The sequence below is a fragment of the Trachurus japonicus genome, chromosome 24 (assembly GCF_045865225.1).
Source record: "Trachurus japonicus isolate A0001 chromosome 24, Traja_1.0".
NCBI lineage: Eukaryota > Metazoa > Chordata > Actinopteri > Carangiformes > Carangidae > Trachurus > Trachurus japonicus.
Window position 1 is genome coordinate 18,793,037 of NC_140930.1, and position 17,785 is coordinate 18,810,821.

Genomic DNA, 17,785 nt, shown 5'->3' on the forward strand with positions numbered 1-17,785 from the left:
TTCAGGAAATGCATTCTCTAGTTATTATTATTATTCTGTACACTTCTTCCGTTTTTCGGTCTTTAACTACTTCTTCATACTTTCTACTATTCAAACAATTCATATATCAAAACGTGCAGCTTCTTCAGGAGATCATTGGATCCATTCAACTTTTTCATTATCATTCATACTTTTCAAAATATTCAAACTTTATTGAAATTTTTTTCCCATAGGAATACATTGAAACTGTCTTCAAACTCTTAAAATCTTCTCCTTCTTTGAACTTCAACTGCTTCAACATACTTTCACCTACAGACTTCATTCAACTTTTAAAACGTTCACAAAACTTTCAAGTATTCACGGTACATTCAACTTTTTCATATCTTCTACCATTATTGATCAGTACCCTTCAACTGTTCATGATAATTTTTTGACAAAATTCAAATTTAACATGCAAGTCAATGGCACGGAATGTTCAGAGCTAGAGTGGTGATGACATCAGCTAGAGTGACAGAGGTTCAAAAAATCCTCTGACACTTTGCTCTCTAACCTGTCACCACGGCCACAAATTTCACTCTGGACACATAATTTTCCCCCACTTTGGTAGACAAACTTGTCCTGTGTCTCACAGTGTGCTCGAAAACGCAGAGAGGCTAACAGAATTTAAACTGGGAGCCTCTAAGTGCAGCCAGTTCCCTCTCTTCCTCTCATTGACTCCCATTGTAAAGTAGGAGCAGATTTTCTGAGAAAAGCAGAAATGACCTCCTTATCTTTCCTGCGACGGTGAGAAAAGTTTTTGCCCTACAAACATTTAATGCACATTGGCTCGCTCAGGAAGGTCTCCTTGCCCCGATAGTCATGACCACATTCTGGTAAGAGGTACGGTTCTCTTTTCAGAGGCTGTTGTTCGGAGCTGCACAGAGCTCAAATCTCACTGCTCTGCTCTGTGTGGTGCAGACAGAGAGAGAGAGACACACACACACACACACACACACACACACACACACACACACACACACACACACACACACACACACACACACACACACACACACACAGACAGAGAGACACACAACCACAGAGACACACTGGCTTACAGCTCATAATCAGCCTCTAAATGAGTTCATATCTTTGAGGGGAATTTTTAAACATCTCTAATAATTTATTTCTCTTACATTTCAGTTTATTCTTGTAATGGAGATTTCAGGATTTGGAGCTTCTTCATGTCCTGACTTTCCTCTTTAACCCTTTACTTTGAAGGACTTGAACTTTTTCTCATTAATTCCAACAATTCAGACCATTTAAGGACTTTCACATTTTTCATTTATGAATGTATATCTTCACACTCTTTTTTTAAACGTATCTTAAACAATTCTGGCATCATTCAGTCTCTTTCTTTCTTTCTTTCTTTCTTTCTACTCCCTTTCTCTTTCTTTTTACTTCATTCCTTGTTTCCTTGTTTCTACCCCATTTCTATATATACCCCAGTTCTCATAATGGATATTTCAGGATTTGGAGCTTCTTCATGTCCTGACTTTAGACTTTTCCACCTTCAATCCTTACATTTTACTTTGAAGGACTTGGACTTTTTCCTCATTAATTCCAACAATTCAGGCCATTTCTCAACCATGTAAGGAGTTTCATATTTTTCATTTATAAATTTATATTTTCACACTATTTTTTACACTTAAACAATTCTGGGATTTGCATCCATTCCCTATCATTCAGTCTCTTGCTTACAAGTTATACACTTCAGGTATTGCTTCGTTTTTATACATATTTGTTCAACAAATACTTTCAAGCTCTTAATATATTTATTCATTTGAGTAGACCTATTTTTTCCACACCAATCTTCAAAAATTCAAGCAATTTTCCAACATCCTTCTTATAGGCTGAGTTCTTCTTTTTAATTTTTTTCTCACCTATTTCAGATTTCAACCATTCAACTGTTAAACTATAAAGATGCAGGATTTCTACATTTTCCTCAAACTTTTTATTAACATGTTTAACTTTTACCCTTCAGATATGTTGTAGTTATTCTGCCCTTTAACGGATTGTAACTACTTCTATATTATTCTACTTTTACACTTCAGATATTGTTTCATCTATATTAGTAATGGTTCAAAAAAAAAATTCTAACTGTTTTAAATAACAACAAATGCATCCATTCCATATCATTCAGCCTCCTGCTTACAAGTAATTTTCCAAACATTTCTTACAAATTCAACGTCCTTCTTATAAGTTTTACTTTTTAATCTTTTCTCACGTATTTCAGATTTCAACCCTTCTACTCTTACATGCTCGACTTTTAGCCTTCAGATATGATGTAGTTATTCTAACTTATCCTTCCCTTTAAAGGATTGTAACAACTTCTATGTTATTTTACTTTTATTCCTCAGATATTCTTTCATAAATTAGTAATGGTTCAACAATGTTTTCAAGCCACCAGTTTTAAACTTCTTTGAGTAGACTCAAGCTTTTCAATTCATTCATACTATTCTTCATTAATTCAAGTAATTACCACCCATTTCATACATCCTCCATCTTTCATCTTCTACTTTTACTATTCAGATATTGTTTAATCTACATTAGTAATGGTTCAAAAAATGTTTTCAAACTGTTTAAAATAAATCTGAGTGCACTTTAACCTTTCAATTCATTCATACTATTCTTCAGTAATTCAAGTAATTAGCACCCATTTCATACATCCTCCATCTTTCATCTTCTACTTTTACCATTCAGATATTGTTTAATCTACATTAGTAATGGTTCAAAAATGTTTTCAAACTGTCAGTTTTAAGTAAATCTGAGTAGACTTCAGACTTTTAATTTCTTCATACTGATCTTCAACAATTCAAGTAATTTCAAACCATTTCATACTCTTCATATATTCAAGATTTCTTCAGCAGTTTCTTAACTTAATTCAGCATAGTTTCAACAATTTATTCAGCTCATTCAGCTTCCAGCTTTCAGCATTCACCCGTATTTCCTTCAGGAAATGCATTCTCTAGTTATTATTCTTACTTCTTCTTCCCTTTTTCGGTCTTCAACTACTTCTTCATACTTCATAACATTCATACAATTCATATATCAAAACGTGCGTCTTCTTCAGGAGATTATAGGATGTATTCAACTTTTTCATATCATTCATACTTTTCAAAATATTCAAACTTTATTGAAAAATTTTTCCCATAGGAATACATTGAAACGGTCTTCAAACTCTTAAAATCTTCTCCTTCTTTGAACTTCAACTGCTTCAACATACTTTCACCTACAGACTTCATTCCACTTTTAAAATGTTCACAAAACTTTCAAGTATTCACGGTACATTCAACTTTTTCATATCTTCTACCGTTATTGATCAGTACCCTTCAACTGTTCATGATCATTTTTTGACAAAATTCAAATTTAACATGCAAGTCAATGGCACGGAATTTTCAGAGCGAGAGTGGTGATGACATCAGCTAGAGTGACAGAGAGTCTAAAAATCCTCTGACACTTTGCTCTCTATCCTGTCACCACGGCCACAAATTTCTTTCTAGACACATAATTTTCCCCCACTTTGGTAGACAAACTTGTGCTGTGTCTCACAGTGTGCTCGAAAACGCAGAGAGGCTAACAGAATTTAAACTGGGAGCCTCTAAGTGCAGCCAGTTCCCTCTCTTCCTCTCATTGACTCACATTGTAAAGTAGGAGCAGATTTTCTGAGAAAAGCAGAAATGACCTCCTTATATTTCTTGCGACGGTGAGAAAAGTTTTTGTCCTACAAACATTTAATGCACATTGGCTCGCTCAGGAAGGTCTCCTTGCCCCGATAGTCATGACCACATTCTGGTAAGAGGTACGGTTCTCTTTTCAGAGGCTGTTGTTCGGAGCTGCACAGAGCTCAAATCTCACTGCTCTGCTCTGTGTGGTGCAGACACAGAGAGAGAGACACACACACACACACACACACACAGACACACAGACACACTGGCTTACAGCTCATAATCAGCCTCTAAATGAGTTCATATCTTTGAGGGGAATTTTTAAACATCTCTAATAATTTATTTCTCTTACATACATTTCAGTTTATTCTTGTAATGGAGATTTCAGGATTTGGAGCTTCTTCATGTCCTGACTTTCCTCTTTAACCCTTTACTTTGAAGGACTTGAACTTTTTCTCATTAATTCCAACAATTCAGACCATTTCTCAACCATTTAAGGACTTTCACATTTTTCATTTATGAATGTATATCTTCACACTCTTTTTTTACACTTGTCTTAAACAATTCTGGCATTTGCATCCATTCCACATCATTCAGTCTCTTTCTTTCTTTCTACTCCCTTTCTCTTTCTTTTTACTTCATTCCTTGTTTCCTTGTTTCTACCCCATTTCTATATATACCCCAGTTCTCATAATGGATATTTCAGGATTTGGAGCTTCTTCATGTCCTGACTTTAGACTTTTCCACCTTCAATCCTTACATTTTACTTTGAAGGACTTTGACTTTTTCCTCATTAATTCCAACAATTCAGGCCATTTCTCAACCATGTAAGGAGTTTCATATTTTTCATTTATAAATTTATATTTTCACACTATTTTTTACACTTAAACAATTCTGGGATTTGCATCCATTCCCTATCATTCAGTCTCTTGCTTACAAGTTATACACTTCAGGTATTGCTTCATTTTTATACATATTTGTTCAACAAATACTTTCAAGCTCTTAATATATTTATTCATTTGAGTAGACCTATTTTTTCCACACCAATCTTCAAAAATTCAAGCAATTTTCCAACATCCTTCTTATAAGTTCTTCTTTTTAATTTTTTTCTCACCTATTTCAGATTTCAACCATTCAACTGTTAAACTATAAAGATGCAGGATTTCTACATTTTCCTCAAACTTTTTATTAACATGTTTAACTTTTACCCTTCAGATATGTTGTAGTTATTCTGCCCTTTAACGGATTGTAACTACTTCTATATTATTCTACTTTTACACTTCAGATATTGTTTCATCTATATTAGTAATGGTTCAAAAAAAAAATTCTAACTGTTTTAAATAACAACAAATGCATCCATTCCATATCATTCAGCCTCCTGCTTACAAGTTATACTCTTCAGGTATTGCTTCATCTTTATTTATATTTGTTCAACAAATGCTTTCAAGCTGTTAATATATTTATTCATTTGAGTAGACTGAAATGTTAATTTTTTCACACCAATCTTCAAAAATTCAAGCAATTTTCCAAACATTTCATACAAATTCAACGTCCTTCTTATAAGTTTTACTTTTTAATCTTTTCTCACGTATTTCAGATTTCAACCCTTCTACTCTTACATGCTCGACTTTTAGCCTTCAGATATGATGTAGTTATTCTAACTTATCCTTACCTTTAAAGGATTGTAACAACTTCTATATTATTTTACTTTTATTCCTCAGATATTCTTTCATATATTAGTGATGGTTCAACAATGTTTTCAAGCCACCAGTTTTAAACTTGTTTGAGTAGACTCAAGCTTTTCAATTCATTCATACTATTCTTCATTAATTCAAGTAATTAGCACCCATTTCATACATCCTCCATCTTTCATCTTCTACTTTTACTATTCAGATATTGTTTAATCTACATTAGTAATGGTTCAAAAATGTTTTCAAACTGTCAGTTTTAAGTAAATCCGAGTAGACTTCAGACTTTCAATTTCTTCATACTGATCTTCAACAATTCAAGTAATTTCAAACCATTTCATACTCTTCATATATTGTTTCATCTCTTCAAGATTTCTTCAGCAGTTTCTTAACTTAATTCAGCATAGTTTCAACAATTTATTCAGCTCATTCAGCTTCCAGCTTCCAGCATTCACCCGTATTTCCTTCAGGAAATGCATTTTCTAGTTTTTATTATTTTTCATCTTCCGGACGATTTTCGATTCGCTACTAGTCCTGCAACTCGAAGAGTTGCAGGACAAATTATATATCAAAACGTGCGGTTTGATCGGGATCGGGGTGCTATTACTTTTCTCAACAGTTTACGAATTTTTCGCGACGTAGTCGCGAAAAACTGCGCAAAAAATTTGCATGTAAGTCAATGGGACGGGCGAAAAAAAAAGAGCGAAAAAGACCAATCATTGGAGTTTAACAAACGTCTACTGCTCAGGCATACTTTCATCTAGAGACTCCATTTAAACTTTAAACAGTAGACACAAGTCTTGTGTATTGTCGTATTACTCCACGTTTTGATAGGTCATATAGTTTTTGATCAATCCCTGATCAATGACCATGATCATTTTTGGAGAAATTATGAGTTTATAATGGGTGTGTATTGCATGGAATGTTCGTGTCAGAGTGCGTGACATCATCGGTTAGAGTGGGAGAGAGTGAAGAAACATTCTGTATTTTTTCTGGATAAATTGCCACCACGGCCACAATTTACACTCTACAGACATAATTTTTTCAGAATTTGTAAGACAAACTTGTTATCTCTCATGTCATGTGCTCAAAATATCAGAGAGACTTACAGAACTTACAGAATCAGCCTCTGAGTGCGGCCACGTCTGTCCCTGCTCCTCATTGAGTCCAATACAAATATTTTCTGAGAGGAGCAGAACGGCCTGATGTTTTAAAACTGCCAGCGTCGCCAAAATATTTACTGTAGAAACACCAAATCGTACCGAAATTTTCAGTAAGTCCTTAGAGCAACGTTGATCTGTGTTTTGTTCTGATAGGAGTTACCGTTTTGTCATGCTAAGCCTAATTGTGAGGCCGGTTTAGAGGCAGAAAATGGCTGTTTTTCTCCACGTTTCTGTCTGCCTCAGCCTGCGGGGGCCCCTATCGCCGTGGTAACCTCTTTGATCCTCAGGCCAGAGCTCGTTAACTTCATAAACAATCCACCTGGCGCTCGTTTAAATGTTTATAAACACAGACACAGCTAAATCAGACTGACACAGGATGCAGCTACTAACTAACTATGTGTCAAGTCAGTCACACACACACACAGACTCTAGAGCCAGCTTCATGTGATTACAGTCACACACACACACACACACACACACACACACACACACACACACACACACACACCTACACACACACACACACCTACACACACACACACACACACACACACACACACACAGGTAACCTAATGTGGTTACAGCTCCTCCATATCAGTGCTTATAGAAAGATGATCATGTGTCTGTCTGATCAGCTCTGTCTTGACCTTAAGATCGTGGGTTTGATTCCCATGTTGACAGAGATGGCACAACCCGCAGTAGCTCCCGTGGCCCATTCAAAATTTCCCGAGAGGAAATTTTCTAGTTAGGTTTAAAGTTCTGGCCAATTAGGGCGCAGAACCGTTGAGTGACAGGTCCGGCGACCGCTGCTACGAGGCCAGTGGGCGGGCTCTCGGCCGGCCAACGGCCGCACCGCTCCAAATATGGCAAGTAGAATCCAACATGGCGCGGCTCAAACCCCCGTAGTAGCGGCACAAAACAGACTCCCCCAAACCAATGGGTGACGTCACGGACGCTACGTCCATTCTTTTTACAGTCTATGATCATGTCTCTGTCTTTGATCGGGTCGGGATCTCGTAACACTATGTGTTATAATAATTACCGAGACAATTTCATAGAAATCATTTCAAACCACAGGGAATTCATGTAAAATTTGATTTATTAAATTTTTTTTTTTATCTCTCTCATGATCTTCCTGGTACTGCGTACCGCCTCTGAATCTTTTAGTGGTACGCAGTACCAGACTGTACCGGCTTACTTTCACCCCTGCTCGTAACTCATGTTTTTCCGACCTGTGAAGTCGTACCAGTTCGATCTGGTACGAGTTCACGGGTCGGAAGTTACGAGTGGCCGTTATAGTGACTTTCACAGGTAAAACAGGTTGGAAAAACACGAGTGGGTTGCCTGGAACGCTACAAAGTAGTAAGTTGTGACTTGAAGCTGTAATTTACGGTTTCAAAAGCCTGCCTGGAACGCAGTATTAGCCAAAACGAACGGATCGCTTACTTCTGCTTTAACGAACTTTAAATCTTAATTTTGAATTTGCAATGTAAGTCCTCTTAATTGTTTTAATTAGTACAAATCAATATTTCATGCTACAAACTCACTCACCAAATCACACCTTTTTCCTGTACTTTCTTTGATTCTTTTTTCTTGCTTTTAAATTTATGCTAATATTTCAAAATTTTACTATTTTGGGTTTTATTTTAATTTTTTTTCTGTTTCCAATTCTTACTGTTGAATGTTTTGTTTTTATGTAAAGCACATTGAGTTGCCCCTTGTTATGAAATGCGGTATATAAATAAAGCTGCCTTGCCTAAAACCAGTTACTCTCAATCTGACATACAGTATACACTACAAAGTGTAAAACAAACAATAACACTGGCTCAGTGAAAAGCCCACCTTCATTCTACAGTTGATGTAGTAGATGAATACATCATCTTCTGCTGTCACTGACATCTGTGCAGAGCAATCTGAGGTGGTGAAGTTACTGAGGACTTCTTCCAATTAGAATGTGGATCAGAAGATTTCATCAGAGCTACGGAATGAAGACAAAAACAATTAATCAAACGCACCACAGCTGTTTCTCTTTCATAGAGGCCGGCCTGTCACATTGCACAAACATATTTCTACAATAGCCCAAAATGGACACATCAAGCATTGCCATTGGAGAGATTGTGTGAAGCCCACTGAGGGCAATAGGGAGGGGTATTGATTCTGTAGGCTGCAATCAGCGGCTTTGCCACTAGATGTCACAATATCCTACACAACGTGAAACTGTCACTGTTACCAAAGATATTCAATAAATGGAAAGATCCTCCATGAGCGGCTGCTCCAATGATATGAAATGGTATACACTTCCTGTCTCTCTAAATGGGCGTGGCCAACCGTCACCCCACCTCGTCTGTGAACGTGTGTGTGGATTTATACAATCTGTAGGTAGATGAAAGTGAGATATTTATATTTTCTTATGATAACATAAAATATTTACACTACTAACAGTAATATTTAGCATGCCAAAAATAATTTAAATCATTTTCACGGGAGTTCGCGGCCGTTTGTTTGACGTTGCCTAGGAGATCTGTGCCAAATCTCGCGAGAGTGTGTCGTAGAGACAGAGACAGGTCTGGAACAAAGTGGATTTTCTCCGGATCTCTCCGTCTGAAAATTACCATTTTGGTGTCAAACTGTTCAGAAGAGATGTGGCTTGTGAAAAATGAGTCCAAAATTTGCTTCAGTGACCGTGGGGAGAAAGGCCCGATCATAATCGGTGTTCACATTAAATTGTCCCATAGGAATCAATACACTCCAAACTGCCTCTGGTCTCTCTAAAGGGGCGTGGCCGTGCAGAAGCCCACGTGACATGCATACAGGAAGCTGACTCGTCATGAAAGGTCTTGGTTTATAAACCGTCTTTGCTGTTACTCTTCACTGCACTTTGTAGCTTCTAATGTGCTTCCAGCATCTTAACAGCTGTAGACCTTATTTTTACAGTCTATGCTGTAGACATGAGCAGAAAGATATTTTCACACGTAAACAATAAAAGCAAGTGATATGACAAGCTCTTACCTTCAGGAAGCTGGTTCAGGTTCAGACTCAGAGTACCTCTGGCCAAAATAAAAACACATATTAGCACTCTTTTACCCCCACTGCAGTGCACATTCTGAACCAGAGGGAATAGATACCGGGTCTGGCTGCAGACCTGCACTGTCAGGGCCCTTCGTTGCAGACCTGCACTGTGGAGAAAAAAAAAAAAAAAAAAGCTTTTAAAAAGCTGCCGTCGGTGAAAAATCTAATGACAAAAAATAAACATAAAATCTGCTCCGGTGATAATGAATTACAGCCTATCCAGGATGTGTGGTGAAACAGCTCTATCTTTCATAGAGCAATAAAAGACACATTGTTATAATATTGTACAGCTTAAGCCTTAGTGACTGACAAAAGTGACAGTAGACAGTATAGTACTAAACAGTAAAATTTGGGGTTCGCCTCTGATAGAGAGCTCCATACTGGTAAACAAGCAAACTAGCTTGGCACATCATGCTAATGCTAACTAAAATATCAAGTTGCCCTGTGCGTTTACCTCCTCCCTGGAAAGAGCAGCCACTTTGAGTAACAAGATGTCGACAGATATAAAAACAATCAGTGTCTAAACGTTGCTGTTAATTTGCAGTTTCTGGTTCTAGCTAGAGTGTTTTAAAAAGCTGTCACCGATGACCAATACTGGTCGAGTGCAGCGGGAAACGAGTCCGGCGGTAAGTAACAGGTGCATAGTCCCACCGCACCTCGACGTAAAAAAAAAAAAAATGCGCACACGCAGAATATGCACATTTGTTGTGAACTGCTGTCTGTGATTTCTTGATATGGATCATTACGTTATAAATGTGCCGGTGTGATTCTATGATTATGAAGTTTCTGATGTCAAGGAGTGTCCTCACCTCAGTCTGTCACTTCTGCCCTGAGGTGCACATTTAATTATGGATGTCCTGTGTGGTTCATATCATTAATATTTTCATGTGAAACATGGGTAATCTGAGTTTTCATTCATGATATAAACTTCTTCAAATGCAAAAATCTGAAATTACATAAAGTACTTTTTATTTTTTTGATTAAATAAATGTCACAACATAGCATCAACTATTGTAGTGCTACAGATCCTACAAATGTTATTCTCCAGATGTCAAGGAAAAGTTCATTAAAATGTAATAAATTACCACCAAAAATGAGCTCACAAAATAATTTCAACACAATTTCTCTGCGTGTCATTCAATGCCTAACGCCTTAATTCAAATGCAAAAATTAAAACTTAAACTGTATTTGGACACAAACTGAAAAATTGGGGAACACAAAACGAGAACAGCCGAAAAAAAGGTCAGTGCACATAAACACTTTAATAAAATAAAACAACCTGAAACAGCAATTGCATAGAACAAAGCTATGTGAATCTCAAAACACATTATTATTCATTTCACTTGACTGAGGTAATAATCAAGGCCTCAAAAAGTGATTTTAGAAATGCAAAGACAGATAGCAGTGCAGACCTAAAGTAAGTGCATCACATCCTTCAAAAAGGAGCTTTGCACACAAACACATAAAAATGGAAAATACAGAAAACAGAAGACACTAATTCACAAAAATGAAACAGACTGTACCTAAAACCTTGTTTACAGCTTTAGCTTTCACAAAAATATACATTCACACCTCCCAAAGAAAAACTTAACAGTATCAAGCACTTTGTTCATTGTGAAGCAGAAACTCACAAAAACAAAAGATTGGACAAACAAAAATGACATGCCAATAGCTGCAGCAATAATCTGTCAGTGAGGCACATCTGTGGGGGCTGTGATCAACCTTTGGGGGTGAAAAGTCATCATTTAATGGGATAACAGATGGCGGCGTCCAAAGCTGCGTCTAGTGTGGTGAGGAACCTGCAACAGAAGAATGAGGTAAGACACTTTGTGCACATTGACTTCATCAGACTAATGACACTCTGACCAGTATTTGTAAAGTAATGTAAACAAAGGAGTACGGTTTTGAGATGTGTCTGTGGAAAACAAACCTTTGGTGTTTCTGGACTGCCGAAAGGTGAGAGTTCTAGTGAATTCTCTTTGTCAGAGGAATTGTTGTGGCGATGCTGGGCAAACTTTCTCTTTAATGCTTCTGCAATAAGAGCCGCTGGGTCGTTTAGCAACGCTGTCCCTCCCTTACTGCGTCTCCTCCCGACTGGTGTGCCCCCTGGGGATCTGGAGGGAATTGAATATTTAATGAATATACGGTTACTAATGGTCTATTTCTGCAACATTAAGACATAAAGTGTCATATTTTCGGGTGTTAATATTGATAAAAGTCAATCAGATTCACTGATACACAGATATTCTGACAACCTTAACGCCTACCTCTCCACAGTGCGCAATTTAACTTGATTTAAGTCCTTGAGCACATCCAGCATGGATGGCATCGCTTTAGCATCTGACCCCCTGCTGAGGCTGGAGCCCTGGGGCTTGAGCTGACCCTTGTCAAGGTTTTTCACATTATTCCTGCGCTGGCGGATCAGCTCTGATACAGACAAAGTCTCAGTGGAGGAGCCAGAGCAGGGAGGAGGTGGGGGCGGGGGCGGAGGCGGAGGCGGTGGTGGCGGTGGAGCAGCACTGCGTGGTGTGGAAGTGTGAACTGGTGGAGGGTGAGAAGACATCGAAGGTGTGCCTGGGGCGTTCTGACACTCGGTCAGACCTGAAACATACGAAAGACAAAAAAAACAAAAAAAAACAATATGGCACTTGCTTGACCTACATTGAGAACATTTGTGATAAATTGTAGTTGAAGAGTGTGTACTGTACCTGAGGCTGGAGCAGCAGTAACAATCATGGCGATCTGGGCTCGGAGGTTGAGCAGCTCACTCTCCAGAGCCGAGATCTTCTTCAGGGCATCTGGATCAGTTGCGTGTTTTACAGGTCTGACTCCTCTCTGGACTCGATTCGGGGCCCGACCTGGGTGTCTCACCACATCCCGATTTACAGTGTTTAGTTTCTTAGGAGGTAAATGGTTCCTGTAAATGGACAAGTAACATACCGGATTAGAAGAGGAGGTGGTGGCATGTGAAGAGAAAGATGATTGGTTTATTTGCTGACCTGGTCTTGGCAAAGGTTTCCCCTTCATCCTCAAACACCCACAAGACGTCGGCGAATGTCGGGATGGCCGGTGTGTCCTCAGCAACGTCGCCATATCCATGAGGTCTGCAGGCAAGCAGTGGGATCTAAAGCAAAACAAGAATAAGAATGAATTATACCCTCTGACGCTGACCACATGATAACAGTTACAGAAAATCACTTCAGCTAGTTGTGATAATTACTGTAAGAAATCAGGTGAAATTCTTTTTGTCAAAAACAAGGGTTAATAATATAAAACACAAAGGTGTATTCGATTTGCTGAGAGTGAAAAAATAATGACATTGTAAAATAAACTGTTAGGAAGTTGTACAGCACCTGGAAATGGACACGTGGTGTTGGTGTTAGTGGGAGATTTGTCCCAATCATCCGCACAATGCTGCGATACTGACCACACAGCGGGCTGTCCCACACTGGAACCAGCTACACATGAGACAAGAAATTTTTTTTTAGCAAAAAATGTATTAAAAAACATCTTTCTTGAAAAAAATCCAGCTTTACAAATGAACTCAGTCAGTTAACTTTAAAGGTTTGAAGTAACACTAGTGATGTTTTTTGCACTCATGAAAACCCCTGGACTCTTTAGTAGCAGTTATAACAGGAGTGTGTCTGTGCACTAACCATGTCTGGAGGCACTCCAAAGTACTCCAGGACGAGGCGCAGCACATCCAGAATATCCTCTGCTAAAGACATTCGAAGGACTTTTCCTGGCATCAGCTGACGACTGCAAAGCTCCTCTTTCTGCTGACTGACTTGGAAAGACGCCAACACACAAGGGATGTCACTAAGTCACATACTTGGCACCTGCAACAAAACAAAACAAAACATACAACACTTTAACTGTAGAGATCACACAATTAAAGATCACCTGGATTCTTATACATTCAAGGCCACAAATCGAGGCAGATGCATTAATGTAGTTACAGACATGAATTATAACATACATAGGAAATCAACCTGATGTCACCTTTAAACCTAGCAGGTCTGCTCACTGTCCTCAGACTCAAAACTGAAAGTGGAGATGCAGCATTGAGCTGCCTTGTTGTTGGAAGATGTTATACAAATGTGATTTCCTTGCAGGGCTGCAACTACAGACAAATTTCCTCATCACGGTCTCTTTTGGTAATTGATCAGTCATTTGAGTCTGTGAGCAAAACATCAAAATCATGGTTCCATATCATATGGTTCCTCATCTTATGTTGTAGTAAATAAAGTATCTTGTGGTTTTGGACTGTGTGTCATTAAAAGTAAGATACTAAAAAACTGTATCTTTGAGCCCTAGGAAACTCTTTTCTGATGTTTAACAACAACAAACACTTAATTCAATCTATTTCATGACTGCACCCACATTATTTAATGAAACTGTTTCATAGAGCATTAGATATCATTTCCAATACCTTACTATAATGTAAACTGATTATGTAGGATGAAGAAAGGAACAATATGTTAGTATTTTTGCTTGAAAATTGACTTGAGAATTGATTAGGCTAACAATGAATCAGTCACCAAGAGTCTGAGTCTGTGCAGGTTATCCATACAGTCTTAAAATGCCAGTGGTTCTATGTAGGAGATATCCAATCTGCAAAGAATGTACAGTAAATTAGTGATGGGTCAGCTAAATCTCTGAACATCTGCCTAGACCGTTGACTAGAAATCTGTCAAATAACTCAAATAAATTGTGTATGGATGTGCTATTTTAAAAGAAAACTGGATGCAGCCCCTGGAGGCCATTAGTGATCCAACTGTCAAAGTGTCACCTGGTGACAGACTGATGCTCAGGGAGACAGCCGTCTCCGTCTGTACCGCTGGATGCTGACTCGGCTGCGATATTGTAATGGATCGGCACAACGGATGGTACACACTGGGTTTTAGTTTTTAGATAACGTTACAGTGAAAAAGACCTTCTGTTCAGGACGATGCAGGTAACATTAGTCCCGCACAGGCACCGCAGTGAAGCATGCAGCGTGAAACATGCGGGATAAGCAGAAATATGAACTCACCGTGAACTCGTTGTCGTGTCAAAATGCTCTTTAGCAGCTACATTTATCCGAAACGTTCCTCCAAATCAACAACATAAACTATTACCCCTGCTAAATACTAATAACTCGCAGCTTCCCTTTCAGCTCACGCGTCCAGACAGCGGTTCAGTGAAGTCAAATAAAGCCGCAGCAGCAAAACCTTCTCTGATTGGCTGTTGATGCTGAGCGAGTACAACAAGCCAATAGGAACGCAGGACGGAGCAATGTGGCCGACCAATTACGTGCCGCGAAAACAGACCACCAAATTTGTATTTTTGTGCACGTAACGAGCTACTTCGTCTTTTCGAGAGTAAGTAAACTGAATTTAACTGCTGTACTACTACAATTATAGCACTTGTATGACATTTGTAATACAATATCTATACTTGTTTTACATTTTTAAGTCCAAACGGCGCAACACAATAAACAGACGAGTCTTTACGCGGTTGTTCCGCTTTTTAACGTGCCAAAAGTAGTTAGCTTGTTTAGCTTAGCCACGACGTTAGCCCCAGCGAACACGCTAAGTTGAACTGAACTTATGTAACTTAAACCACCTGCGTTTCTACCTCAAATTTAGTCCCACGTGTGTGTTTTTTTGTCGATCACGACTTTAACGTTGGGCATGTGGGCTTAAAATATCGCTTTCTGTTTCAGGTCTCTTCCACGTTAATAAGATGATGGACGCACTGTCGGTGGTGAGCCAGCTGCGGGACTTGGCCTCCGAACCGCAGAACCGAGAGGTGATCGTCCAGGACCAGGGCTGTCTGCCTGGGCTGGTTCTCTTCCTCGACCACCGGGACCCAGAGGTTTTGTTTGCAACGCTACAGGTTCGTGGAGGAGCCTGGTCTGGTGGTGGTTTATATTAAAGGGTCATGTTGTTGTTTATCCATGTAAAATCCTCCCTCAACATTTTAATGTGTTGCATCTCTTTTGAATGTGGTTGCTTGCTTTTTCAGCTTTATTCAGTTTATGAATGCAGAGCTGTTCTTCATGCAACTCATCTTCGATTTGGTAACCTGTAACTGTTCTCCACTTACAGTTAAATAGATCTATAATGTATTTGAAATCCGTGACGAGATGGTTGTCCTTGCTTTTCTAAAACTTAAAACAATGGGTGATTAAAGGACAATGTGGGGACAGACAGAACTACTGCCTGACAGGAGCAATTAAAAAGAAAATCTCCAGATTCATTCTTTTATACCTACCTATACATAAATATTAGTAAACTAAAGCACAAGGTTGAATTTGCCTGGAATTGTCCTTTAAAAATGTGGCAGGAAAAGTTTTTTCATGTATTTAAAGAATAATTTATTGCATGTTTTGAAAAATTAACTTTGATCATGTTATGTGCAGTGACTTTGTTTCTAGTAGCAAGTGATTAAAAACATCCAGAAACAGCACTGCGATTCTTTGCAACCTTACATATTAACAACATTAATACTAACATTAATCCATGCTGTCTCCATGTATTCTCAGACCCTGCGTTACTTGGCTGAACTGCCTCCCAACATCCCCACCATGAAGAATGAACTGGGTATGATGGTGAGCTTGGAGAATCTCATGGCAAGGTGAGAAGATGATGTTTTCACCTTGTGACTTTTGCACGTTTGTGAGCATAGGTTTTTCAAAACACTTGATTCCTGTTACACCTTTGTCGTGACATTTAGTCAACGCTGACATAACTAAATATGTTGCTCCATACAGGGAGGGCGTGTCTGTTGATATCACGGCTTTGGCTCAGGAGGTGTATAATATTTTGTGTGCACCTGTTAATCCTGTACCCACCGTGCCTGAGAGGGAGAGGAGAAAGAAATCCCAGTTCTTCATCAACTCAACCAAGAAGAACGCCAAGTCTGTGACTCTGCACATCCAGGGGCTGGACAGCACTGTGAGTAGACTGGATGACAGCCACACACACACTACTGTGCATGACAGTAGCTATCATTATTGTTCTAGGTTAACTGACAAAGTCTTTATCTGTCAACTAGGACCAGAGAGGCCTGTGTGAAGAGGCTCTTCTGAAAGTCAAAGGAGTGATAAGCTTCACTTTCCAGATGGCCTCAAAGAGGTGCACTGTCCGTATCCGCTCTGACCTGCCCACTGAGGTAACAAGGATTAACATTTACTATCATTAAATCAGACAAAACAATTGCTGCATCTTGTCTAATAATTTGATTAATATCCATTAATGAAGCACAGAATGGTCACTGTTCTCTCTTTATTTGCAGAGTCTGGCCACTGCCATCGCTGCCACTAAGGTGATGTCAGTTCAACAGGTGGTGAAGAATGAAGCAGGAGAAGAGGTGGGCAGTGAACACCGAATACACATATTTAGGATCCATTGGATAAATAGCACAATCTTGCAATCGTGCAAGTTCACGTTTAAGTTTTAAACCAATTATTTTCTCTTCTTTTATCGCCCTCTACAGATGTTGATCCCTCTCAACACATCTGGAGTGAAGGTGCAGCAAAACTCGGCCCTACCAGACTACCTGCCGGAGGAAGAGGAGAGCCCCGAGAGAGAGGTTGACCGTGCAATTTCCCGCACCACAGCTAAAGAGGACACCAACGGCAGCTGGCTCAGCTCTGCTGCCAGTTTCCTCACAAAAACCTTCTACTGGTGAAACTGGAGCGCTTTGAATTTCTGAGACCCAGTGTCACAGACATGTGCTACGTACTGCTCCCTACTGCTGAGTATGTTACTGGAGTGGACATTACTGGAGGTGAGCACACTGCAGGACTGCGTCCTGGCATCGTGTGCAAGGGCAGAACCTCAAATATCAACATGCTCAAAAGCACTTCAGATTTAGGACCCAGCTCTATTCAACTTGAATTAAACGGAGACTCACTTCAAAACATTGATTCCTCTGGACTTAAACAATGCTGTTTTCTATTCACTGTTATTAAGTGTAAATATTTTCTCCACATCTGTTTTTCCAAACTGTCTGTTTTCTTCTCATGTAAAAAATACTTTAAAATATTAGTAGTTGTATGGATTTATCCTAAAATAAATGTACAAAACATTACATGTCCGTGTGCATTGTAATTGTCATTTTCTCCTCTGCAATCCATTTGACTCTAAAAAAAAGAAAGCAAAACTTTAAGATCACATCATTGGGCAGGTAA

The 17,785-nt window shown here is 38.9% G+C and overlaps 2 protein-coding genes across 2 annotated transcripts; one reads left to right on the forward strand and one right to left on the reverse strand.

The window, feature by feature from the left end:
• Positions 1-10,848: 10,848 nt before the first annotated feature.
• mtfr2 (mitochondrial fission regulator 2) lies at positions 10,849-15,369 on the reverse strand. The gene is made up of 8 exons (XM_085770830.1): positions 14,642-15,369; positions 13,263-13,445; positions 12,960-13,064; positions 12,606-12,730; positions 12,315-12,523; positions 11,874-12,207; positions 11,537-11,720; positions 10,849-11,405 (listed from the first exon to the last, which is right to left on the reverse strand). The coding sequence occupies exons 2-8, from the start codon at positions 13,353-13,355 to the stop codon at positions 11,352-11,354; spliced, it is 1,104 nt and encodes a 367-aa protein (XP_085626956.1). The 5' UTR covers positions 13,356-13,445; positions 14,642-15,369; the 3' UTR covers positions 10,849-11,351.
• On the forward strand, positions 14,869-17,685 carry armc1l (armadillo repeat containing 1, like). The gene is made up of 7 exons (XM_085770832.1): positions 14,869-14,969; positions 15,314-15,486; positions 16,136-16,227; positions 16,364-16,547; positions 16,648-16,764; positions 16,888-16,962; positions 17,089-17,685. The coding sequence occupies exons 2-7, from the start codon at positions 15,334-15,336 to the stop codon at positions 17,281-17,283; spliced, it is 816 nt and encodes a 271-aa protein (XP_085626958.1). The 5' UTR covers positions 14,869-14,969; positions 15,314-15,333; the 3' UTR covers positions 17,284-17,685.
• The last annotated feature ends 100 nt before the right edge of the window (positions 17,686-17,785 follow it).